At 47.1% G+C, this 27,687-nt stretch overlaps 1 protein-coding gene across 3 annotated transcripts in view; it reads left to right on the forward strand.

Annotated features, from left to right (window-relative positions):
* The window catches only part of CACNA2D3 (calcium voltage-gated channel auxiliary subunit alpha2delta 3), an 859,261-nt gene that overhangs the window by 392,056 nt on the left and 439,518 nt on the right, over positions 1–27,687 (forward strand). For all 3 annotated transcript variants that reach the window (XM_020280385.2, XM_076008650.1, XM_076008655.1), the window contains 3 exons: positions 10,646–10,777; positions 20,273–20,333; positions 20,426–20,576. In XM_020280385.2, the coding sequence (XP_020135974.1) occupies positions 10,646–10,777; positions 20,273–20,333; positions 20,426–20,576 (344 nt within the window). The remainder of the gene's footprint in view (positions 1–10,645; positions 10,778–20,272; positions 20,334–20,425; positions 20,577–27,687) is intronic.

A 27,687-nucleotide genomic window follows, 5' to 3' on the forward strand; every position in this document is an offset into this window, starting at 1 on the left:
CCTGCGGCGGCCCAGCTTGCCTTCCTCTCGCCCAGAGCTCGCTCTCACCCGGATTCACCGGGTCCTTCTCACCCGGGAGCCAGGTTTGCAGGCGAGTACCTCTGTGACAGATGTTAAGGGCAGTGCATAATGCAAATTCCAGTTACCCTTCCATAAAGCTGATAAAACAAACTGCACAAATTCCCTTCCCCTGTCCCCGCCCCACCCCAGCTCCGCCCGACCCCCCAGGCTCAAGGCTGCATGCTGTGTCTCCAATATAAATGTCATGTCAGAGGCAGGAGACTCAGCGCTCAGCCTTTGGGTGTTGAAAACAAACAGCAAACGTAGACTTGGCCCCATTTCCTTTGTTAAATGTCCATAATCCACTTATCTCCCTGCCTGTGGTTTCGGGGCGCAGCCGCAGTAAGGAGCAGTGCCGCTGCCCCCCCTCCGCCGCGGCCGCCTCTGTCCCATCGGCGGCTCCTCTGTCTTTGCACCAGCAATATCCCCGACAGCTCCTTAATTGCTACACGCATTTGTACAGTTCCCTGGCAATTATATTTCAGACCCTGTCAGGGTACCTGCTAGCCTCAGGGCTGTATTTATATTAAATATCAATAAAAAGCTGATAGCATCAGCCCAGATGGCAGGCTCACAGAATCATATTTTACTGGGAGCCGGGCCTGTCTGGAAGATGGAAGGAAGGAATGTGTAAATTTCTTTTTCTCTTCTGAAAGGCTGAAATGAGAGGAGACTTTCTGAGTGAATATCGGGAATGGGTTCTTACTGAATGATGACAGCACTGACTCAGTGTTGTCCTTTAATGCGTGTGACTTGTTATGACATCAGTTCTCTCCAGAATTGTTTCTTGTGTGCCCCCCCCCCCCCAGGGTGCATAGGACAAGACGTCAGATACGTAGTTTTTTTTAAGTGCTTGTTGACCGAATGGGCAAGAGCTTATTTGGCTTTCTGTGGAGGGGTGTGGTTGGGACAGAGGTCAAGGGGTCAAGGGCTAAGTGGCTCTGCCCCCCCATCCTCCATCCCATGACCCTGTGGGGCCTCCACTGAGATGTGACGGGAGAACCTAGGTGTCCCCGAAGCCTCCAGAAATAGCTGGGCCTTCCTTCTTGGGCGCTGGGGTGCGGTGGGCTGAGAGGCACAGCAGCCGGTACCCTGTGGCCCACAGCAGCGCCGCCGCCAGGAGAGCTCCCTGAAGGCTTCGCACACCGAGCGTGGGCGGTCAAGGATGTCCTTTCTCACCGTTTTTGTTCTTTCTGGCTGCGTTTGATAAGCTGCTATCAGTTGGAGACGCTGGGAGAATGGCTTAGAGGAATGTGCATTCTGAGGATTGCTACAACAGAGAAATTAGTTTTAATCAGCCAATCCGTGACAATCCAGATGTTTGGGGACAAACTCTCCCCTGTTGCAGGCAATAGAATTTCCCATTTGAGCATGGTCTAAGGAGCATGCCAGTCCCTTTTGGCTAATTGCTCCATGGTGTAGCTACTCTGGGGTGCTGTTGTCCAGGCTCCTGCTGTTGGAGGCTCCCCACGTGGATGCAGTGACAGTGCAGAAGAGAGCTGCACCCTCTGGCACAAACGCCTGCCTTCAGAGCTCAAAACCTGGACCAGCATGCGTTTAGCAAGCATGTCCTCTCCAGATACCGCCGGCTTCTCTCCTTCTGCAACTCTTGTGCAAGCACCCTCATGTCCCCCTTGAATGACTGCAGCAGCCTCTAAACACTCCCCAACCCCCCCAACCTGTACTTCACTTGGTTACTCTTCAAATCACAAAGGTGAGTACCTACCCTCATTTAAACTCCTCCAAGAAGCTCCACTGCTCTTGAGATTGACAGACCTGCTTGGTCCCCCACACCCCGCTTGCTGCCCAGCCTCCTCTTTATGCTCTGCATTCTAGGCATTTAAACTTGCTTTGGCCCTGCAAGACCACTCTACACCACCCCTCAATGCCTGCTTACTCTGCAGATCCCAGTTTCACCCCAGACTGTGCATCCCATGGATAAAAGACCATGTCTGGCTTTGCCCACTGCAAATCCTAGCATGCTCTCGGCCCACAGTAGGCATTCAGTAAACATTTTCTGATTGAATGAACAAATGCATACAATATCCAGTAGAGGTGCTAAGTGTTTTGGGGGATATTATAAAATATGACATGTGTTAAATGCTTTAAATCAGTTGTTTGATAGTAGTCATAGTTACTATAAATGAAATAACAAGAAGATAAGACAGAGAAACCCTCCATGAGATTGGCCAGGGTGTGGATGTCGGTGAACTTTGGGAGCTGGAGGGGAAGTAAATTTGAAGAGGGGTCATGGGCCAGATCAGAGTTGCTTGGAGCCTCAGGCAGTGGGACCTAGTCCCTCTGTAATAGGTTGTCGGAAGTGACTGACACTTTTGGAGTGGCCTGAGTGCTGTGGCTGAGGTGTTGAGCACAGATTCTCAGGCAACACGCTTGAGTTGCAAGGAACTGCTGCAAGAGCGCGGCATTGTTGGGCTGGACTGGCATTATTCCAGTACTTGGTGGTGGGAAAAGGGTGACTGTGTGTTCACCCAATTCTGAACCTGTCCAAGATGAGTTTTGTTTCCTTTCCAACCAGAGCAAACCTCAGGAAGGAAGTGGGCTCTGATTCTTCAGCTTTTTGTTAGCCTGCAAGGGTGACTTAGTTAAATATCACATATCAAGTAATGTGTTTCTTTTTTTTAATGTTTTCTTTTTCTTTTTTCTTTCTACAACAAGTAATGTGTTTTAATACATTGAATGCCATACTAGAAGAAAAAAGTTTATCCCTGGGGCCACGGTGTTTTATTACAAAAATAGAATAAAAGCTAAGAAAACAAAATGATCCTTTCTAATGTAATGAAAAATTTGTTATGTTTTATTGTTTTCTATGTGTGAGTTATATGCAACGTGAAAAATAGTTGTCACAGCTCCCAAGGTGAAGGGACACGTGAGTTACACATGTTTCACGATGCCCAGGCTCAAAACTGGTGTGAGTTAAATATAATTCACATGGCAGTTAATGTGTTAAATTAGTGAATACCAGCTTAACTACAATCTTTCAAATCCTCAAATCCAAATGCTGGTGTTGATGAACTGGATTCACCGGGCTGCTCTGCAATAGAGGCCAGAGGCAGACACTCTGCGGAACACTCAGAGGAGGGGCTCTGAATTGGTCACCAGGCCTACCTTATTTTCATTTATCCTGTCTCCTTTAACTCACCTGCATGCCCCAAGTGTTAGGTGCAAAGATGCTGGGTCAGAGTCCCAAGAACCCCTGACTGGAGCCTGCTCCTGCAGGGATTGCCCACTTTTATTTACTTGCTGACAGCTGGGGGCAGGTAGCCTGCTCTGAGCCACATGTTACCTGGCCTTTGGACTGTGTCTCTCCTGCCACCCTTTGCCTCCACCCCTCTTTACTGTCTGGTAGGCACTAAGTAGAATTTAAGGCCTCTATTTTCATGTAGTTTTGCCCAAGAAACTTAGCTAACCTCTGTCCTGGGCAAGGAAATGTACTGGGGAAATGGACTTCAAAGCTTTGAGGATAAGTTTCCTCATCTGTAAAATGGGGCTAGGAAAAGCCGTTTGTAGCTGCCTGGAAAGGGCCACGCACAGTTTGTGGGGCCCATTGTGAGCGCTCCAGAAATGGTGGTCTCTGTGGCTGTCATCGTATTGTCATCCCCTTTATCTTGGTTTCTGTGATATGATGTTTTTCTTCTTAATAGCTTTGACAAACACTTGTGAATAGTTTATTCTAGAAGAGTAAGGAGGAAGAAATGCAAGTTTCTTCAAAAAAAGATTAAAATACATTAGGGGAGGAAGATTATTTAAAGTTGGTATATTTAAGGCAGAAAAAAGTGAAAATGTGAAATCTCACTGGGGGAGTGACCCTGAAGTCTCGCACGCTGAGGCGACAGGCTGAGGGCATCTCGGCGTTCCCCGGGGTTTTCCAGGCCGTTTGCTTGTCAGCCTTGGGCGGTGATTCCTCCTTGCCCCTCTGGGCCCAGGGCTGCCAGGAATGGGCTCCAGCGTTGTTAACAGCAACCTGCATATCACTAAGTGTAGAGGAAGGGCAATGTTTGGCAAACAGACCGATTCTATAATTCAGCACACATTAAGAACTATTTTCCAATACATATAAGTGTTTGATAATTAGCATGAAAACCATTCATTATTTAATCTGTGATCTATTTAGAATGAATGGGAGAGATGTCATTTACTTGCTGAAATGGGAAATACAGAAACTATCCAACCATTCTCCTCCTGAACTTGGTCCAGCACACGGCGCTGGAGAGAATGCCTGCATGACTGGTCCCCAGGCTGCCCTTGCCTGCTATACTTTTACACCTGGGGGTGCCCGGCTAAGAGGAAGTTAGGAAAGCCTGAGATGCTGGCAGGAAATACCTTCCTCACTCGGGCGGCACTTCAACGTCCTGCTGAGTCTGAGCTCAGTCCTTTCTCTTCAAACAATAGTTGTTGGGTCCTAGTAGTTTTTCTGTAATTCTATATCAGCTTATAATTGCTCACGTTCACTCAGATTCCCTAGAAATTGAATGGCAAATTTAAATTAATACAGTTCTGCTAATTCACTAGAGAATAAATGATACTGAAAAAAATGGAGCGTGTATCAGATGACTTTGAGGTCTGGAGAGGAACCACAAGCACCAAGGCAACCATGCAGGCTCTGATTGCTTGTCCTGGGAAGAGGAAGTAGGCCATGCTCACTACAGATTTCAGAAAATAAATTTGATTTTGGAACCATGAATAAAGGCGTGATGGGCCTTGGCATGAGAGGAGCAGATCATGTCTGTTAGAAAATGTATGCTTGGCAGGAAACTTTGCCAATCTGCTAAAATCCTTACTGGAGCCTGCACACCTCTCCAGCCTCATCCTGTACCTCTCCTGCTCCCTCACTGGGCCCCAGCAACACTGGCTCCCGTGCTGTTCCCCAAGACCTATTTCTTCCCAACTCAGGGTTTTTGCGCTTGCTGTTCCTCCTGCCTGCAGCGCTCTTGCTGGTCTGGGTGTTTGGGGGCTGATGCCTTCTCAGCATCTGGCTGTCCCCTCTGGGAGGTGCTCTTTGACCACCCACTGCCTTTTCCACACAGGGGAGGTCTTGTCTGGCTCACTGTTGAATGCCTGGGATAGGAGGCGTTCAATAAACATTTGTTGAATGAACAAAGGAATGAAACAATCATCAGAATGCCTTGCCCTGATCATTTAATGAAGGGAGAAAAAGATGTAGAATAAGTCTTCCCTGGATAGACTCAGGGTGGCTGAACTGCTCTGGGTGGGGAGTGAGGTGCCCCCCACAGGATGGGGACGAGTGGGGTCCCCCTCCCACCGCAGAGCTGCCTTGGAGGATGGGCTGCTCTCACCTGTCTTCTGCAGACACTGGGCTCAGGGCAGTTGAGGGACAAGCCCAAGGCATTAGTGAACAATGCCAAATGAGACGCCAAACCTGGGACGCCCAAAGCCTGAGTCTACACTGGGCTGCTAAGGTGTTTCCCAGCAACTCCCTACGCAGACAACAAGGAAGAAAGTTGGCAGCTGTTCTCGAGACCTTATTTATTTTCCAATGAGTGGAGCATGTCGCAGCCAATATTTATGAAGCATTTTGTATGTACCAGCTGCTGTGCTAAGTGCTTTATGTCCATTTACTTGGACCCAGGGGGCTGGCCATCTCAGACAGGACTCAGGAGATGGAACTTGTGACTGAAATAGGGTGATAAGAGGGGCTGCCTTATTCCAAGATGCAAACCCAAATGAAAGGCGTGGGAGAGTGTGCAGGGGTGCGTGCAGTGCGGACACCAGCCGTCTGCCACGTAAGGAGTCCCCACGTTGCAAAGAGCAAACCCGAGGGTAAAGCACAGGCGAGAGCAGCTATTTGGGTGGAAATGAAAAAAGGAAACCACAAAAGCGATTTGCCATTTGCCATTGGGTTATGTGATACATTACCAAAGCCAGATCGGGGGTGTGGGAGGTGCTCTTTAGATGCAAATTGAAAATTTATCACAATGATGTATGTGACTCTCACTCTCCAAATACCTGCTGGTAGTCTGCTCTAGTAAAAGCTGAGCATCTGGTAAATTCTTGACTGGCATGGGGGTAATTTAATGTCTCAAAAGGTAGAGGAAGCAAAACTGCTATTCCGACACTTCATAGTGACCAAGATGAATAATTAGTTAATGTAGATCAGATCAGAAAATGACCATGTTGGCCTACAGTTCACTTTATTGAACAGAGAATGCTGGGTACTGACTAGTGCACTAGACTGTCAGGAAAATGATTTTAATTCAATTTAGTGTATTACAGTAGGACTCACTGACAGAGGTCAGGAAGAATGGCAAGCTCATAAAAATACAACATGGACATGAAAATCTGAATTGTTCTCATAAAGAAGAAAACGATGAAGGCCTTTAAACGTCCTTCATTTGGTAAAAGTCCTGCACTTATTAACCTCAGATTTAAAAAATATATGTGCAAACCATGAAATGTGGGTACACTGTGTATGATAATTAAGAGAGTAAATGTACTTGGTTGAAGAGTGGCCCCAAAATATAGGTCCAGGCCCCAATCTCCAGTGCCTGCAAATGTGACCTTATGTGGGCATAAGTTCGTTGCAGATGTAATTGATTCAAGGATCTTGAGATGGGATCGTCCTGGGTTTAGGGCGGAGCCTAAATGCTATGGCTGGCGTGCGGAGACACAGGAAAGAGATCTGACGCAGAGACACGGAGGGGAGGCCCTGTGAAGACGGGGCAGGATGGAAATGACGAGGCTGCAAGCCCAGGGCTGCCCAGGGCCCGGGCAATGCCAGGGCTGGGACACGTGGCTCCAGAAGGACCCACCCTGCTGACGCCTTGATGTTTGGACTTTTTGCATCCCAAGTTGTGAGCAGATAAATTGCTGTTGTTTTCAAGCCACCTAATTTGTGGTGTTTTGTTACAGGAAGCTAATACATTAAACCCCTGAAAAGATTAGAGGTGGAGGTGAAAGCCGAAGCTCATATAAATCTGACTCTTGAAGACCTCTAGATGAAGCGAAGGGGGATTTTAAGCAAAATTTGAAACAAGGCACAAACAAGGAAAAGGGTAATCCTGCTGCTCGAGGCGGGACATTAGGCCGAGTGCTGGTCCACACCCCAGCATGGCATTTTGCGCCTCCGCCTTGGACAGAGGAAGGGGCTGGGACTGGGGGCGGGGGTGGGCAGCATTGACTGACCCTTGGGTTACTTCACTTCCACTCTGTTAATGATGCTGGGAAAATCACTTTTAAATTGCCTTTTTTTTTTTTTTAACCTAAATACTTAGTTGAAGTCCCCATGTAATTTTCCTGGCTTTTTTCCCTGTCTTTTAAATGACTATAACAATGGACAGCTATACAAGATTTTCCCTTCTATTCAAATTGCTTGCTAAGCAAGCTTGTGAAATCAATACACAGTGCTTATTTTACAAGCCAAGGGAAGCGTTTTTTCACATATTTGATCAAATGGGTGTGTATAACAGCTCCCATTTTAAGTACATTGCATTTATTCAGTGATTCTACTTCCTCTTTTTCACTATGCCCTTGGAAAATGGAAAACCCCTTCTTCTTGAAAATGCACCATTTTAGAGCAAGATTTGGTGTCCAAATGAAATGAAATGAAATCCTCAGTTCCCTTTGCATTTCTGAAGATGCTCATAGTTTCCCAGGCAGCGGGCAACCTTGAGTTTCTAGGAGCCCTGGAGGTATGGGCAGCCTTGTTCTGCCCCTAAAGAAAGAAATCGCACTCAGATGTATCCCCCCCCCACTATGCTCACCACAGGTGGTGGGCAAATGGGAGGGGGAAGGAGGGGAAGAATTTACACTTACAAAATAGGTGCGATGTGCACCACCTGAGAGTAGGACATGCTTGATGTTTTGGTAAGGGGGAGGGAGTGGGGAAGAATGGCAGGGGCAATGTATGTAACCCTAACAATATTTATACCCCCATAATATGAAAAAATTAAAAATTAAAAAAAAAAAAAGAAAAAGAAATTGCACTCACGAAAAAAGTGGTCAGGTGCCTTACACCTATAATCTCTGCACTTTGTGAGGCCTAGTTGGGAGGATTGCTTAAGGCCAGGAGTTCAAGATCAGCTGGGCAATAGTGAGACTCCGTCTCTACAGAAAATAAAAAAAAAAATTAAAAAAAATAGTTATGGTGGTGCCTTCCTGTCCTTGCTACTAAGGAGGTTTAGGCAGGAGGATTGCTTGAGCAGGAGTTGGAGGCTGCAGTGAGCTATGATGATCCCATTGCACTCTAGCCTGGGTGACAGAGTGAGACCTTGTATCAAAAAGAAAATAAGGAAAGAAAAAGAAAACAGAATTGTTTATGTGGACAAATCCCAATCACCACACTTAAGAAAAAAGAATTGTCTAAATAGAAACTGTTTGACTTCTTAACATGTTGAGGCACAGAGCTAGCAAAATGGAAATTTTGCTTCTTTTTGAGGAAGGTTTTTACATGCTGCCATAATTGAAGCCATTGATGGAGGCATGAACCATAGGTCTTTCAGTGTCACTATTGTGTTTGCATCTTTGTAGATTAATGTGAGTGGCTTTTGCTGCTAGGTTAGAGTCACAATAATTATTATCAAGCTTGGACAGGAACAATAAAGAGCTCTATTTTCCAGGATTGTGAGGATAAAGTCTTCCTAAAATTACTTTGTGGTAAAAAGTTGATTTGGTCATTTTCGCTCTCCCAGGCTATGATGTAGTTTATTATAATTTAAAGGAGTTGGAGCATCACCTTTGAGGTGGAGGTCAGAATCCCAGCTGCCTCAGTGATCTGAAAGATTGAGTCAGGGCGGAGGTAAGAGGGCAAAAGACGTCGTGTCTGCCCTCTGGACGGTGCCTTTTTGTGGGCTCTGCCTCAGAGCTCTGCAGCTGAGCATCCGAGGCAGCCAGCTGTGCCAGGGCAGCCAGCTGTGCCAGGGCAGCCAGCTGTGCCGGGGCAGCCAGCTGTGCCGGGGCAGCCAGCTGTGGAGGAGGGTCGGTGCGTTGGGGCCAGTCTCGAGTTTCCTTGTCAGTGCACCTGATCTATCTGAACATTCATTTCTAGCATTATTTTGCTCACTGTTTCTGTGCAACTTAAGGATTGGAGTGACAGAATCTGTCTTCGTTCCTCCCGTCTGTGCAGAGTTGAGGAATCCCAAAATGAGGGTGCCACAGGGGATCTCTGTGACTCAGAGCCCCACAGGGCACTGGACTCTGGGCTGACAGAATAGCTGGGCCGTGGCTGTGTGAGAGCCTGCTGCCATTAGCTGTTTTCTGTCCCTTTGTTTAACTTTCCAAATAGTCCTCTAGAGGGGGGTATTATTGTCCCCTTGTGACAAATAAGGAAACCTCAGACCAGAGGTTTGAGGTTTGAGTGGCTTCGCCACTTAGAAGTTGGTGCTCTTCAGAAAGTGCCTAAACTCCGTGTGCTGCAGTTTCCACTTGTGCAGCATGGAGGGTGACAGTCCTGCCTTGTGGGTGTCGTGAGGCGATGGGGCAAGGGAGCACAGGGCATGCCCATGGCAGGGACTCGCTGAAAGTTCCCCTCCTCCTCCCAGTCCTGATGACTGACATGATCATCACCTTGTCGTTCTTACCCCCATCTTAGGGGGACTCGACGGTCACTTCCCCTCCTAGGAAAAAATGCTGGTTAACGTGGCATCATTTTGAAACGGGGTCTTCAAAGTTTAAAAAAAATGGGCCGTCACAGAGCTTCCTCGGGGACCCTCCTTGCGTCAGTCAGCATGCAAGAAATGCTTGTCTATTTTCCTTCTTTGTCTTGGCCCTTATTTCTTATCTGGGAACAGAAGGCAAGGAGTTATCTTTTGGCTGCCAAGGGTGAGGAAAAGAGATTTGCTAATGGGCTCACAGGGCAGAAGAGTGAATGATGGTCTGGTATCTGGAAAACCACCTTTGTTTTATCCATCCCTCCATCCCTCCATCCCTCCATCCCTCATCCATCTATAGAATCCTGAAGTTTCCGCCACGTGTGAGTCAAAGGACACAGCAGAGGAACAAGAGGTGGTCCGTGCCCTCCTGGGCTCACATTCTGCTGTACAGAAAAAGTGGGAGATTTAGTTATGTAATTCCAATTTACTTATTAATTTTTTCTAAACAAAACTTCTAAGTCAGGGGCAGAGAAAAATGGAATGGGGCTATGTTGGATGAGGTAACTACAGTGAGAGAAACAGTTTTCCTATTTTTAATGCTGAGTTCTGGCTCAGTAGGGGGGAAAGCAGAAAAATAATGCTAAGAAGGGCTCTCTTGGCTTTCTCAAGAATGATGGGTTATATGATACTGAAAGTTACAAACAAAGGAATGTGACTTTCATTTAAGGAGCCATCGGTAGAGGCTCCTGGGTGGTTAGGAGGGCTAGGGCAGGAGGTGAGGCCCTAGCATTTGGAATTTTCAGAAACTAAACATTTTAGGAGCTGTAACTTTTTTCACTGCAAGATGGGGCACCTTATGCTTGGTTCTGCCATCTGCTGTGTGATGCGGAATGCCAGGGGTTCTGTTTCACTTCAGTTTCTAACACCTCTCTCTCTCTCTCTCTCTCTCTCTCTCTCTCTCTCTCTCTCTCTCTCTCTCTCTCTCTCTCTCTCTCTCTCTCTCCCCCTCTCTCTTCCAGACCCTGCGATAGTCAATGGAGTTTATTGGTCCGAATCCCTAAACAAAGTTTTCGTAGATAACTTTGACCGTGACCCATCTCTCATATGGCAATACTTTGGAAGTGCGAAGGGCTTTTTTAGGCAGTATCCAGGTGAGTATCCCTGAATTCACAATTATGGTTCAGATTAATAATCTTGTAACCTTTTTCTTTAGGGTTCAGGGTTATAACGTTTCTCCCTTCCTTTAGATGAAATGAATGATTGCGTTCAGATCTATGGTCAGGGTGCAGGACAGGAGCGGCCAGGTGACATCAGCACGCACCTGCACACACACGCACTGGCCACAGAGCTCCTCCCTGGACCTGTGTCTCTATCAGCAGAGTGATTCATTCAGCTGCCACCACAAGTGTAGAATTGGGGTGTGAAACGTGCCATATTTAATCCTTCTAGACGAGAGTTTGGTTTTATTAATATTACTATGCTGCCATTGCTATCCTTATTATTATTGTCATTATTATCACCAGGTAAAAGATCGAGTCATACTTGGGAAGTTAAATTCTGACTACAAGGTATAAGAAATAGAAAATTTGAACCTGGCTTTCCCCACCCCAGGGCAGGCTCACCTTGGAGGGAAGGCTGCAATGGCCCAAGCTCTGCCATGACAGCAGCCCCACTGCAAAGACCGCTGACAGCAGCCGGGCCGAGTGCTTGTTGGAGGCTGTCCGCCATGCCTTTGGAACAGGTGTTCCTTCTGGAGCCTTCCCAGGCCTCAGTTTTGCAGTAGGATTTTAATTCTGGCTTGGTTTGAATTTTAATTAAAAAGGGAAGTTTTAATTTTGCTTACAAGTTGTGAAAACAGGACTTGGGGCTGCAATTGTGCCAACATCACAGCTGTAGAAATTAACAAGCTCAACCTAAAAGAAGGCAAAAACACCCTGCATAATCTTGGAGCAATTAAGTGGAGTCTTTTATGTTTTCATTAAGTAAGACCAGGCACCTGATGTCTTCCCACCCTGAGGCACGGAGTCTGCCGCCTCGCCCCGAGGAGCTGTGTGCTCTGCACGCATGTCTGTCCCCTGAGACTTGCCTGCCGGGGGTCTGTTTTGCCAGATTATTCAACATTTCCCAAGAGCCATGTTCAGCGGGGCACACACGCTTCCTCCTGGAGCTCACAGAAATGTAAACAATAAGCATCCTATTAAAGATAACATTATAATAAACAGCAGACTATTAAAGTTGCAGTGCCACCAAATTGCAATCTGCCTTGAGAAACTCAACAGAGAAGGAATCTGATGCAAATGTTGCTGAAATCAGAGCGCGGCGGGGAGGCCGCCCGCGGACGGCTGTTGCGCTGTGCGGCATTTGGATGAGGGTGGGACAGATAAGTGGAGACCGCAAATCATCTGTTGTCTCCACCAGCAGGAAGTCCTTCAACTATGGTCATGAGGACATTTGAAAATAATGGGAATCCTCATAAAAGGTTTGTGTAACAGGGGAGATTAATTTACATACAAGGTTTTTATGAGTCAGAACAGTAGGCTCAGAAATACTTACAGTTCTTTTATGAGACTTTGGCAGGATTTTAACTTTGTGAAATGTCTGTATCTTTTCTGCATTAGGGAAGACATGGGTCACAGTCCACCAAAGGTCTTTCACTGCCCTGAGAGTGGTCACTCGACACTGCTTGGTTCTCAACACAGAATATACCTCTTGCCTCCTGGACGTAACATGATTAGAAGAGTGAGCATGCGCATTTTTGCTAGGCTGCTTTTCTTTCCAGGAGCCTCCTTCCCTTTCCGAGTGGTGTGAGAGCATGCGGTCGGTGTGCGTGTCCCCACGCAGGAGGAGCCTTTCTGCAGTCTTCCACAGTCATGCCCTGAGTTCCAGCTATGTACCAAGCTCTGTGGGCGCCCCTGAGAATGAAATAGTGACCCAGACGAGAGAGGTCTCTGCCCTTGGGAAGTGCCCTCTTGCTGAGAAATGCATTCAGCAGGAATTTGGGTTGCAAGTGACAGAAACCCAGTTCCAACTAGCTCCCTCAAGAAACACATTTATTGACTCATATAACTTGAAACCTAGGGAGTGTGCTGCTTGGGGACACAGCTGGGTGTCAGTAATCAGCTCTGTCATTTGGATTTTGAATCTTTCCTTCCATCTCTCATTTCTGCCTCTATTCTGACCTTGCTTCACACACAGGCAGGTGATCTCCCTGTGATGGGGGCCACGGCTATGGGATTAGCCTGGTCTGAGTCACACACCCACCACGGAAGCCAGGGGGACAGGTTAGTGGGCAGGGTCAGCCATCTGAAACCATGGGAACTAGCTAGGATTTTTGTGGCCTTGCCTAGAGTAGCTTCCCAAATGAAGGGGCCTCTGACCACCATGGGGAGAAGGGCAAGTGGACAGACCATCGTGGCATACAGTGTTTCATGCTGGGATGGGGGAACTAGAAGTGCTGGGGGGTCACTGAGAAGGGACTTCAATCCCAACTTCTGGGTTGGAGGGAAGAATTCCTGGAAGGATAATTTGGGTAAGCATTAGGCTAAAAGCACACCTGTGATGAGTCCATTTCTGCATCGACTCACACATAGGCCTTCTCAAGTTCAACTTATGTCCAATGGGCAGGTAGCAACCCTCTTGTTGTGCTGTCCAAAAGGACTTTATGGGATGGTGGGAATGTTCTGTATGTGCCCTGTCTAAGACACTAGTCACTGGACGCATGTAGCTATGGAGCACTTGAAATGTGCCTAGTGAGGCTGAAGAAATGAAATTTAAATTTTATTTAATTTTAATTAATTTAAATTTAAATAGCATACATGGCTAGTAGCTACCATATTGAATAGCATAACACTACAAAAAAAAGACTTTTGTAGTCTGACACCCAGTTTCCAAGGGAATGGCCTGATCTTTCAGTGCCTGTGTTGCAGAAGGGTCTCACTGAATAGAGGACTTCAGTTCGGCTCTGTGGGTTTACTTCATAAAATCTCTAGCCTGAAATCCTGAACCATCAGGTTTTCAATCCCTGTCTCCTGTACTAGAATATTGGCCCTGAAGAGGACAGAGACATTTGTTCTGTCCATTGCTCTGTCACTAGCAGCAAGAGTACTACATCGTAGGAGTGTAGGTGCTTAATATGTGTCTGTTGAACGAATGAACCACTCCATGGACAAACTCCACCAGATCTATTGTCCCTCATCACACCAGTGGTCGTAGAGCTGCTTTCCTGCTCGGAGCTGGTTCCCAGCTGCAGTCGGCGGAGACTTGGCAGCCCGGCAGGGAGCTGGCATACATGCCCTGCAGAGCTGTAGTCTCTTTCCTGTCCCATTGATCTCTCTCCTCTGAGTCCTCCTAGGCACCTGCCCTTTCCACCCCAGTGCCCACCGTGTCCTGAACAGTCGACATCCTCTTCTGTTGGCCATTTCCCCACGACACCTTGTGACTGCCTCATTCTAGGGTTCTCCAGGCCCACTCTCTCCCAGGAGGCAGAGGATCATACCTGCACAGTAAGCCTTGACCAATTCATCCTTTTGTAACTCTTTGTGGGACCTGATTTCTACTCGTTTACTGGGTGAGGCCTCCAGTGCTGATCCATCCTTCTTGTTCTGACCAGTCCTGAGCTTTATCCAAAAGATATGGCTGGCTGACAGCTCCCTATCCCTCCCTTTCCTTACCTTACCTACACAGAGAGGAAACTATGTCTGTACATCAGGTGGAACAATCTAATCCAACAAAGGGCACCAGTTAGGTGCATGCACAATGGTAAGCCTCGGTTCCATCCCCAGCATCAGACTCTCACCTTTCTAGAGGCACGTCTCAGGGAGTTGTTCCTGTAGGGGGGATGTTTTCAAGGGGAATTTATTGTTTTATCCTTATGCCACGACTTGGGCACCACAGGAAGGCAAAAGCTGGTTCATAGCTACAGCCACAATGATGGAGCCAGAGAGCTAAGTAGAGAGCGCTCTGCAGGCTTGGACTCACACACGCTGCTTCCCCGATCAAGTTTCGGTTCTGTGCTTCTGTGCACAGCGTTACTTTGTGTTCGTTTGCTTCCCCACCTTGCTCCCCAGGCTCAGGTTTGGGATGAGTAAAGCATAATTGACATTTGGCCAGCTTAACAGGACCACTCCAATAAAACAATGGTTGTGGAAAATAATTTCTTACAATTTTCATAGTTACCTCCTTATTACATACTCATTTATCATGATGTATAATCTCTCAAGAGATTGTTAAGGGAGATGGCATTTGGTGTGAAGGAGTCCTTTTTAGTGAAGTGTGTAGCCAGCTTCCCAGAAGACATTTTAAAGGCAAATCTAACTCCAGCTGAACTCACACTGGATGCCAGGATTTATTCTAGGCCTGATATTTTAGACCTAAAGTTTTACTGGAAGGCATGTATTTAAACTTAGATTATGGGCCAAATTCCAGATTATTTTTGAGGCAGGAATTGGGCAGAACCCATTCAGTTAGGGGCAAACCAACAAGTATATCTCTTCCTGGGCTTTGTTCTCAAATAGGGAGGAGAAACCCATGTTGCGACGGGGCAGTCAGTATCTGTTCAGGCGGTGGGTTGAGGAGATGGTTTCCATGTCATTAGTGGTGCCAGGGGTGTTGTATGGAAAACACTTTGCCCTAAGGAGAAGACACGGAGTGGACTAAGACAGCCTTTGTAGAAGTGGAGTCAAAGGGGGAGCTCAGAGTCAAGCAGAAATAAATCCAGAGAGTAAAAAGTATATCTGGATTTTTAGTGTGCTATTTGTTGTAGTCCTTCATAGTTCTATTAGACAGTCTCAGACCCCATTGGCACATGCAATTATGTTGGCAGCATGTGGCTTGACCTTCAGACTATTTTGTATTAGGCTATGCTCTGCTGGCCCTACAATTCATGTTCATGTGCTAAAAGAGAACATGAAGTCATATGTTGTCTTAGATGAAATTAATTTTCCTCCAATATTGGTTTTAAATGCCTGTGGGAGAGAAGCTATGGGATATAGGAATGTTGCACAGTATTTAAAATTCACTCAAATTGGAGCATTTGAATCTGCAGTAGAGATTTCGACATTGTTTTCAGTTTCGACCAGGGGTCTGCTACACTTCTAGAGACTGCGTCCTCTGCAAGCTGAGAAGGCAGGCTGGCAGTCGCTGGCACTGATGCTGAAGACCAGAGAGCCTCAGAGAGAAGGCGGAATGGCAGAGAACGCTGCTGCCGAACTGCACCGTTCCTCTTGTCTTGGGCTTCACACCCCACCCTTCCTGGGCAGGGTTCCAGAAGGCATATGGGCACTTCCAGAAATTATGTGGCTCATGGGGGTGCTTCTTGGTTAAGTGATAATTCCCTAGATCAGCAGTCCTCAGCCTTTTGGCACGAGGGACTGGTTTCATGGGAGACAGTTTTTCCATGGGACGGGGGATGGTTTCAAGATGGTTCCAGCACATCACATTTATGTGCAGTCAGACCTCTCTGCTAACGATAGTCTGTGTTTGCAGCCGCTCCCAGCGCCAGCACCACCGCCCCCGCTCCGCCGCAGGTCATCAGACATAAGATTCCCCTAAGGAGCCGCAACCTAGACCCCTCACATGCGCAGTTTACAGCGGGCTTTGTGCTCCTGTGAGAATCCAGTGCCACCATGATCTGACAGGTGGTGGAACTCAGGCGGTGATGCGAGCCATGGGGAGTGGCCGTAAAGAGATGAAGCTTCCCTTGTTCACCTGCCGCTCACCTCCTGCTGTGCAGCCCGGATCCTGACGGGGCCGGACTGGTACTGTCCGTTTGGCACCGCAGCTGTAGATCCCAAAGATTTAAGGTGATCCAACTATCATTCCTCTGGGATTTGAAGTTACTTGAACATTTTCAAAGTATCTGTGTGTACAAAAAGTTATATACTAAAAAGTTGAAATGTCCTAGGAGAGATAGCACCACATGGGACAGGCTATCTTGAAGTTGGTTTCCTAAAATATTTTCTTGGGAGAGAAAGGAAGGACGCAATGGTGAAATTGGTTTGGTAAATGCCACCTCTGGTGTCCCTGTCATAGATACTCAGGATGGACTTGAGCAGATGAAAGGCCTTCAGATGTCCCTTCCATCCTATAGACACCAGTTTTGCTTGTATTCACTTAACTCGTGTAGAACTTCTCACGGAACACACTATGGGAAAGCCCATGCAAGGGCCAGGACAATGGCATTATGGACATCTCGGGAAAATCTGAAGATTTAGGCCCAAATGTGGAGTTTGAGCAAGATGAGTCCGCCCGGCCCCCAGCAGGCTCATCAAGCTCTCACTGTGAGTCAAAAAGTGTAAGGTTTATTGTCACCTCCAGGGCAGCTGTGCTCGGACTGCCTTGAGGTGCTGTCCCAATCCCCACTGCCTGCACACCCACATGCTGACCGCGCAGGGCCCAGCCCTCACGGTTCCTGCTGCCACCCAGGCCCTTTCCCCCGGCAGCGACGCCCTCTGTGTACGGCCACACCAGCACTCCTTCAGCTCCTTGAACTTGACACGCCCTTCTCAGCCGGGACCTTTGCGTGCGCTGCTCTCTCTGCCTGGGGTGTTCTTCTCTGTCCTGTCGCCACCCCTGCTTGTTTAACAAGTCCAAGCTCTACGTCGTGGGTTGAATAGTTTCCTCCCAAGTTCATGTCCACCTGGAGCCTCCGAATGTGACCTTACTTGGAAATGGGGCCTTGGCAGACGTGAGCAGTTGAGACGAGCTCGCACTGGATGAGGCTGGCCTGATGACTGGCGTCGTGTATGCAGAGGAGAAGGAGCACACGGGCAGACAGCGTGTGGAGGCAGAGGCAGAGCCGGCAGGACACAGCTGTAATCAAGGAACGCTGGCATTGCTGAGTCGCCAGAGGCCAGGAAGGGGCCAGGCAGGACTCTCCCTCAGAGCCTTCCGAGGGAACTTGGCCCTGCCGACACCTTGGTTTTGGGCACCGGGCCTCCAGAACGATGAGCGAACGCGTTTCTGCTAAGCTGCCCAGTTCGCAGTGCCGTCAGCCGTCTGTATCCGCTGGCTCCGCACCTGCAGATTCAATCCGCCATGGATAGAAAATAGTTGGGGAAAAGACCCAGTACAACAAAAAATACAGATAAAAAGAGTCTAACAGCTATTCACACAGCATGCACCCAGTATCAGGTATACAAGTGATCTAGAGATGCTTCAGAGCATGTGGGACGATGTGCAGAGGTCACCTGCAGACATTTCGCAGCAGGGACGCAAGCATCTGCAGAGCGAGGGCGCGGTGTCCTGGCCTCCCGTGGACACCAGGGGAAGACCGCACTTCACTGCAGCAGCTCTGCAATAAACTGTCACTCCACTCTCAGCTCAAAGATGCCTTCTCACATGCGGGATCAGAATCACCTCCTTTTAGCTACTAGCATGGGATACTCTGCTTCGTGACACGTCTGGCACTTGGGGTTACTTTTTTTTGTTGTTTTTGAGACAGAGTCTCACTCTGTTGCCCAGGCTAGAGTGAGTGCCATGTTGTCAGCCTAGCTCACAGCAACCTCAAACTCCTGGGCTCAAGCAATCCTTCTGCCTCAGCCTCCCGAGTAGCTGGGACTACAGGCATGTGCCACCATGCCCGGCTAATTTTTTCTATATATATTAATTGGCCAATTAATTTCTTTCTATTTATAGTAGAGACGGGCTCACTCAGGCTGGTTTCGAACTCCTGACCTTGAGCAATCCTCCCGCCTCGGCCTCCCAGAGTGCTGGGATTACAGGCGTGAGCCACCGCGCCCGGCCACTTGTGGTTTATTATCCGGTGTCTGCTTCTGTGCTAGCTGCGAGGCTTCCTGAGGGCAGGCAGGAGCTGGGCCATCTTTCTCAGCGGCTGCTGTCTCTCCAACAGGCCAAGTCCCTGCCAGTTGAGTAAACATTACGATTAGTAGAGAAACAGCTCTGGGATCATCCTATTTGGCCCACTTTTACACTGCAATTGCATTTCATACTGGTTTTCCCAGCAGATTAATTTCATATCAACTTTTCAAAAAGCATCAAGTTTCGGCAGTGCCTGGGAGAAGTTACAAACCCGCATGCAAGGAAATGGTTCCAGTCCAAATGGAGGTCATGGAGTGTCATTAATTCCTTACCCCCCATGCCCCGACCTAAATGGTGGGGCAGTGAAGAGAATAACCATTTTCTGCTGCTCACAGAGCGGAGCGTGGCGGGGCCGTGGCAGGAGAGACGGCAGAGCAGAGAACGGTGTGGGTGGTCACTGGCGTGTGCAGCCCTGGCCGTGGTCTAAGAACACTCACCACAATTCGATTCGAGAAACAAGCACTGAACATCTACCACAGCTCAACACATTTAGAAAACTAAAAACTAAAAAATTCTCTTTACATCACACTCATGCCAATTATTTGTAGAATTATAAATCCAAACATTGCCTATCGTCGCCAGGGATATAATTTCACTGTGTGTCAAGACTATGCTATCCTACTGTTACTGGGCTTTATACAAAGCAATGTACTAGACATTTTTAAAATAAATTGTATTTGTGTCCCTTACATCAGTTATATTGGGTCTTTATTACCTAAGGACCTTCAATTGGCTGTAGCTTCTTATATATCTGTTTTCTGTCTTTTTATGGGGCGCTCTTCATACTAAGCACATACACAGGTGGGAAATTCAGGTACAAGGAGGATAGGATAAAATACCTATTTGGGTTGCAAACTACCATCCTGAGGTTATTTGTGTCATAATTTGGGGGATGCTGTCTTAAGCACATGATGCCTAATATCAGCCCAAAGTGGTCCAGAAAGCTGAGCATCGTTAATTAGAAAGGAGAATCTCAATGCCACAGGATTTTCTCCCATCAGAACAATTTTTCTGTTTTTATCTTCTTATGTCCAAAATCTATGTTTCAAATCCTTCATCCCTGAGCACCAATGATGGTTGAAAACAATGATTTTCTATCTTATTTTTAAGCAGCAAGTGCTTTTCTTTTTAAACAAAATTTTATTCTCAAAAGTCAAGTTGGATATATCCTAACTGGTTTGCAAACCACAAGACTAAAGATGTTGGATCTGATTTTACACGTGAGGAAAAGTCCCCAGGCTTCAGGAGCTGAAACTCAAACTTTATTATGCTGGATAATTAAAGCTATTTTATTTCATTTTGGTGTGGAAAGCCAGGCCCAAATTCCTGATTTTAAAAACAGGAGTGAGGAAGGAACAGACCTGTGTATATTCTGAGATGGAAACATTGTATCACATGCCTTCTAACCCCTTGCTATAGACATTACCTCACCCAGGTCCAGGGATGGGGCAGACTCTGTCCAGAGATCTGTGGATAATGTCACCAAGTCCAGCAACCTGCTGGACAGTGAGAAATGACCTTGGCTACCTTTATCATTAGCCAAGGGAGGCAGCTGGAGTCACATCCTCTCTCGATGGACAGCAGAATACTACAGATGTCTCCACTCTGCAGGTCTCTGGCGCAGCTGAGCTGAGGCTGAGTTTCTGTGGGGTTATGGCCTGAGAGCTCCTTCCCAGAGCTGGTGACGGAGCACGTGATGAGCTCCGGGGTTGGTCTTTGCATGTGATTTTTCACCCTGTCCATTCAATCAGCAGAACAGAGCAGCCTTGAAATGCTATGAATAAATATTTGAAGTTTCTGGGTTTCTTATAACCCCATTTTTCTTCTAGGGATTAAATGGGAACCAGATGAGAATGGAGTCATTGCTTTTGACTGCAGGAACCGAAAATGGTAGGCAATGGTCAAACCTCTTAGCTATTTTTTAAAGAGAAATCGTGAAGACAGGTCAGGATTCATTTTTACTTAATTTTTCCCTGACCTAGGTATATTCAGGCAGCAACTTCTCCGAAAGACGTGGTCATTTTAGTTGACGTCAGTGGCAGCATGAAAGGACTCCGTCTGACTATCGCAAAGCAAACGGTCTCATCTATCTTGGATACGCTGGGGGACGATGATTTCTTCAACATCATTGCTGTGAGTGCAGCTGTTTTGTGCTTTCTTTGCATTTAGGGTTCATTTGATCTTAGCAGCAATGGATTAACGTTGTTATTGGTATTGGATACGGAGCACCCAGAGGCCCGAGCACGAGACCCGGTTAGCCCCAGAGAGTTCACAGAGTCGTGGACAGCGGAGGGGCCGTGGGAGACTGCGGGGCTCAGGGGAATGCGGTTGAACACACCACCTCTCTTAACCTAGCACACAGCCACGGTCACCTGGAATAACAGCAGCAGATCTGGTTTCCCTGGGGAGCGAGGCCTTTGCAGAACCTTGGGGAATAGACTGTAAGAGTTGCCTTAAGCCACTAGAATTTCGCACATGGAAATGAACGTTAAGCTAGGCTAGCCTGATGAAAACCATGGTAACAATGATGGCATTGATAATGATCATGACAGTTAAAACCTGGAAGGCAGCTTAGGGCTCACAGGACACTTCACCTCAGCTCCTGAAACTAAGGTGGCATTTATTAAGTGCCTGCCATGTACCTTGCACTTCATATTTTTATTATGTTCATTTTTCACAACGACTCTTAGAGGTAGGGGTGGTTTGGGCTCATTCTCAGAAGAAGATGCTGAGGTGCAGAGAGTGTCAGTAACTTGTCCAAGGCCATGACGCTGGGAAGAGGGAGATCCAGGAACCAAGGCTGAGGCTGGGCGTGACGTGTGGCCTGGAAGGACCACTTACTCAGGTTTATGTCCCCAGTTCTTTTTCTTCTTCTCCTGAATTCTTTGATATGACTCTCCTCGTATCCCTCCTGTTCCTCCCACGCCCCTTCCAAAGTCCGTAGTCACTGAGCCCGCGTCTTTTCCTTGAGAGCCTAACCCCGTGCTGTGTCGGGGGCACTTGTGCTTTCCCGAGTCACGTCTGCTTGCACGTGGAGGGGTTGCTGTAGGCCATGGAGGCAGCAGGGGGAGGGCAGAGCTTGGGCTTTGGAGTGGGCACTAGGTTTTCAATCCTGGTTCGGCCGCATATGCTGTGTGTCTCGGGGCTGCCGACTGTGGTCTGCGCGTCAGCCCCTGCGCTGCGCAGCCGTGCATCCGAGCGCCGCAGGCTTGCTGCTGGGGTCGCCTGAGCGGAGGGCAGCGTGCAGCTGGAGCACGGGACTGTTCGGCCGAGGGAGCGTGGGAAGCAAGGGGCGCTCTGGGGATGCTGCCGCTGTGGTCTGGTTGGGCCCTGGAGCAGAGAGGGTCGCTCCGGGAACCCAGTGTCCTGGCAGCCTTCTTTGTGGGCGTGACGCCACTCACTTTCACCAGGCAGGGGCAGGGGTGTTTAAGGGACGTGGCGGTTGCAGAGAGCATTGCTTGAGCCAGTGTCTGCATACGTGCCTTTGCTCTGAGCTCTCAGAGCAAAAGGGCACAACTGCCGGGTGACACGATTCAGTTTAGACTTTAAGAAGTCCCAAAGAGGAAAGAGAAAAGAAAGAACACTAAATTCCTCAGGAACAGGGGCTAGTCTTAGTTATTTACAGATACACCCCCAGCCCCTGGGACAGCGCTTGGCAGGAGTTGAACATTTGTTGGCTGTAGACTAACAGCGCTGCCTTCCACAGAGTGCCCAGGTGCGCGAGCCGGTCCGGAGCGTCCTGCGGGGTTATTTTGTTAAGCCCTCCCCGCAGCTCGCCCCGCACGGCCTGGAGACAGAGGCACAAAGCAGCAGACAGGGCCATCTGGAGCCACGCAGCCAGAAAAGGTGGCATGGTTGAGACTCAGACACTGTCCTGCCCTACCTCGCACTGCTCAGGGGCACAGTGAGGGTGTCTCCAAGGGCTGATCAGGAAATTGCGGCCACGATGGGGCCCGGGGCTCAGTTCTTTGTAAGAAGACTTTCAGAGAGTTGGAACTTTGGGTTTTCTCATCTAGAAAAGTTACCCTAATCCCCAGCCTGGCTGTGAATATGCAAATGTGGCTTGATCCCCACACATCCTGAAGCATTTACAGATAAGAAGCAGCTAATTTGAGACTATCTTTCTCATTAATCTTTAATTACTCATTTAGAGGTATCAGAAATTCACATAGTAAGAAGAGCTAATTACACCCTGAGTCCTTTGTCAGTCAGGATTTATTGTTCTGTTAACAAAACCAATCAATTGAAATAATCTATGTAAGTTCATTAAGATATACAAACAGTGTCAACTCAATAAAGAAGAGAGGGTGATTAAGATAATTAAAAGTAGACATGCCAGTTATTGTAGAACAGTTAAGAAAAAAATTATTTTGTATTACCCTTATATAAAGGGTATATATAAAGAAGGGTATATATAAAGAAGCCCATTAGAGGTCCCATTAATCCCCACTGCACATCAGTTTGCTGGTTTTGAACATTGATAATCAGCATCAACACTGCCTACATAAATGTTTCAACAACCCGAAAGACACTCTAAACTTTTTTTATTTAAAGCCTTTGTAGCAAAATCTCTGTTCCCCTAGTGGGTAAGAGAATGGATCATATATGTTCGTAAATTTATATTAGAAGACCAAAGTCATAAAAGAACCATTCATTAACAGTAATGTTTACATGCTGATTAATTTTTAATATAGGCAACATATATAAAAATTTTAAACAATTCAGAAATGTTTTTATTCCCTTTCTGCTTGGCACATATTCTTCTAAATTTTCTTTGTGTATGAACATATACTTTTTTCACAAAAATGGAATCATATTTTACAGAATATTCAGCAGTTTGCTTCTATATTCTTGTTGCAATCAGATATATTTGAATAGCAGATCGTTTCATCTCATTTTCTACTCAAGAGTGCTACAGTGAATGGACTCTTGCACTGAGTGGAATGCATATATTTTTGCAAGATTGGGTGTGTTTCTGTTGGATAAAGCCTAGAAATGAAATTGTTGCACCAAAGGCTATGCACATAGGTTCTACCAGAACGTCCACCAAGCAGGGTATAATGTGTGCACACTCGCTAACAGTTTAAGGGTTCTAAATAATGGTAGATTCATGATTGGCAAATTTTCATCTGTAGTCCCTTGAACTGTCTCTGCCAGCCTCAGGGTGTTTCGCCCATTTCGCCTTGCTGAATTGCTGCTGTTTCCTCCGCCAGCTCCTCCTGTTTCCGACTTGGCATAATTGCTCTACTAATAGGGTGTGGGTTTTCCCTCAGTCTGTTTAAAATGGTCACTTGCCTCCTGTCCAGAGGGTGACCCAGCTGCAGGTTCTCATAAGTGCAGGGGATGGGAGATCCGAGGCTCCCTCCTGAACGCCCTGCACATCTGTTTGAATGCATTGTTCTTGTCCGCTGGATTCCATTTACTGCAGGGACATTATCATTGCACCCTTCATTACACTGTCGGCCTAACTTTGCTTGCTGGGTAGATGTTCCAGGAGACATTTCAGTGTTTTAGAGGGAAAGTAAAGAATACAATCTTTACTTTCAATGTTGGAAGCCCTTGTGCGCTGTAGGTTTTTGTTTGTGCAGATCTAATCCATCATTGCCATTTGATTTTCATTGCCACAGAAGAGGAGGGAGGAGGGAGATTTAAATAGTGGGAAAGGCTTTCCTTGCCTACTTGAGTCAGTTTCACACGTTTTATTAAGTTGATTGCATACTGCATCTTATATTAATGTATTATACTGAAAAGCTTCTGATCCAGGTCTTTCCAAAGAATAAATGTAAAAAGATAATATTAAAAATTGTTTTAGCTTTCATGGGCAAGGTATTTCAAAATCTATCTAAAACTGACAAACTAACTGATTGAATTATAGAAGAATAGTTAAAATATGAGAGTGATTTTGTGCAAAGTTAAAAATTTAAGGTCAAGCCACTGGTGCATGAAGAGAGATGTCTCTGACAAGAGAAAAGGCATATTTTCTGATTCACTTTGAAGTCTAACTTCAAGCCATGCATTAAATTAACAATATTATCATAAAAATGAGGGTGCTAATTCTGTCCAATGCTGAAATTTGAAAAATGATTTTACAGAAGCCTAAGCCATGCATTAAATGAACACAGTATTAACTGGGCTGATACTGTTAAATCAATTTAAATGCCTCCTGCAGCTCATATTTGTGCAGAGTCGAACTGAGAAGAGCATCATTTGTTAGTTCAACCCAGAACTTGCTGGTGCCCTGGTTTTAATTTGCAGAATTTTCTTTAGAACTATTTCTCTAGTGCTTTGCCTGCTGTGGATTTGCTTTTTAAAGTAATCGATTCCATATTAAAAGTATGAGGATGGTATTTTCTTTCAGTGCTCATTTGTTCTGTACTACTAATTATGTCCAGTCGTGTTTCAAATTACATAAGAAGCTTTTGTAATGCAAAAGATCCCTGGGATGCCTTATGTTGGTGAAAATATTGTGGGTTCATCTGCTTCATTACATAATCCCTATGCATTTTCATTCTAAAGGTTATTTAATCAAAAGTGCACCAATAAAACCATAAAAGCATTTAATGGAGTCCCAGCAACTCTGGATCAGTTTCTTGCATTACATGAGCATGCCAGCATTTTAATTCTACGGGGCTTTTGTGGAACTTTGGATTCCTTAAGACATACCCACTTTTTGTTTATTTCCTTCACTTTTGTTTATCTGTTTTTCGAAAGGGGTAGAGATTCTCATCTTATTTTTTTGTTTCTGTTCCAACTTTTTTTTTTCTGGCTTTGTTCCTAGTCTTTTCCATTAGTGATCTTCTCTACAATTTTGCCTTTTCATTTCTTTGTTCTGCTTATTGATTCATTCAGCAAATAATACTGAGTGCTCAGTGTTAAGCACCGGGGCTGCCTTTGTAAACAAGACAGAAGGCATGAGCACTCTCAGAGACCTTAGGGTTTGTGTGTGTGAGCGCTGTGGGGGGGGAGGGCAGCCGGGAGCAGGTGCTCATAGGCCCACAGCACAGTGTGGCCAGTGCAGTCTTGCAGAGGAGGTAGCCAGGGGTCAGAGTGGGGGCCACAGAGCCACTTGAACTGACAAAGTGATGACTCAGTGATAAGTAGGCTGGCCAGGCTAATGTGAAGGGCAGGGCAGGGAGGGAAGGAGGAAGGGGTCAACGACTGAGCAGAAAGTGGCACTCGTGGTTGTCAGAACCTCTCCCCCATGTCTGGAGCATATTGGTGTGGGGGTGAATGTGGGGTGGACAGGCTGGGTGGGTGATGGTGAAATGAAGGCACTGGGCTGAGCGAGGCAGGCCAGATCACACCAGCCTGGCCAGCCATGTGGAGGAGCGGGGTAGTGTCTGCAGGCAGTGGAGGGACATGGACCGAGTCTCTGTTTCAGGGTAAGGTGTTGACACGTTCACTAAAGTCCTTACTTAGGTCTTGCCTCACCCTCTTTTCTAGGCAACCTTCGATCTTCTGCTGGGCCTGACACTGCACTGCTTTCCTCCATGCAGTCCAGCGCCCAACGTGAGGCAGGGCTCAGATTCCTCAGTATCATCCAGAACCCAGAGTCAGGTGTCCTCTGCTCTCTGGTCTTTGGACTGCACTTCACACGAGCTGATGTGTGATATGATTCTGTGGGTTTCTGTCTCAGCATCTAGACAGTCAAATGTGCCTGATGGCGCATTCTCTAGTCTCCAGCACATGCAGAGCCCGTGCTCTCCAGCGGAGGCCAAGGCAGGGGACCCCTGTTCCCAAGAGTGGGTCACTTTGCCATCACCCACACCTCCTCCTTCCTGCTAAGCAAGCACCTCCAGGGGAGGGTGTCATCTTTGGTCTTTCTCTCTGTGCAGCACATGTCACACTCACGTATGTTTTCTTTCTTTTTTGTGTCCTTGTGCACGTGCCCACATGCCCCCTTTCTCTGTCTCACATGCCAGCTTCTGCGTTGACCATTGAATGGTCTCAGTTCATCCTCCCAGAATCCCCGTTTCTGCAACAGAAAAGCTGAGGCCAGGTTACCCAGCTCTAGTGTATGGCGCCTTGGTGTTTTACAAAAATAGAATAAAAACTTCGAAAACAAAATGATCCTTTCTAATTTAATGAAAAAATTGTTATTTTTTATTGTTTTCTGTGCGTAAGTTATAGGCAACGTGAAAAATAGTTCACGCAGCTTGGCTTCCAAGCTGTAGAACCTTGTGAGTTACATATGCTTCACGAGGCCCTGGACTCAAAACTGACGTGAGTTAAATGCAACTCACATGGCAGTAAATGGGACTAAGGAAAGCAATTTATAATGCTGTTGTGTCTTAGGGAAGAGGTGACCAGATCTTCAGTCAGAAATTGATATGGCCATCCCACATTATTATTTAACAAAATAGAAATCTAGGGAACATACTTAAAAATGCAGGAGCTGAAAGATTTCCAAATGGAGAGCTCCCAGGAGTCTGGACGCAGGTCCAAGTGCACGGCATCCTGGGCATCCCTCGGGAGCAGCCGCTGGGCAGTGTGACGAGTGCGCAGGGCCTGGTGCGCACCGTTCCCTTGCGCACGCGGAGCCCCGCCCCCTTCGGTGATGCAGACCAGATTGCTCAGCGTAGCTTTATCCTTCTGCAGTCAAGGGAAATTAGTCAACTGCAAGCTTGGATGATGCCACTGACAAGCTGGCTGGGGTTCAGAAGAGCAGATTCCTCCACTGAGGCCACAGCCCGAGCAGTGATGGTGAGCATGGTTTTGATTACTGCACATGTACCTCCCGATGAGGGAAGGAACTTCTTGGTCTTCTTGACTTTTCAACCCCCTCTGCAGCCCCACATGCACAGACTTTTACTTGAGCAGAGCAGTTTCAGCTCTGTTGCCTCACTAGATCTCTACAGGGGAGGCCCTGGAGGGTAAACAGAAGGTTAATTAGCGTCTTCTTATGCATAAGAATCTGGGATCTGAGAAGTTTTGTGACTTTCCCAAGGCCACACAGTGGCAGAAGTAAGACTTGGACCCAAGTGCAACCCCAGGAATCAACTTTGAGAGTGTGTACTAGGTGGAACGACAGTGAGGTTTTTAAATTTACCTAGAAAATAGAGAAATGAGAGGAAAAAAACCAAGGTGGGAACCCCAGGAAATGTTGGGTCTCTAAGTTACAGAACAGGTGAACAAAGGCTGGTTAAGCAGCAGGCATCTAATAATCTCGCGTGAGAAGCCTGGAGGAGGCAGGGGCAGTCTTGGGACAGTGGCCAGCAGTGTCCTCGAGGACCTGCGCTGGCTC

This window comes from Microcebus murinus, chromosome 1 (assembly GCF_040939455.1).
Source record: "Microcebus murinus isolate Inina chromosome 1, M.murinus_Inina_mat1.0, whole genome shotgun sequence".
NCBI classification, from domain to species: Eukaryota; Metazoa; Chordata; class Mammalia; order Primates; family Cheirogaleidae; genus Microcebus; species Microcebus murinus.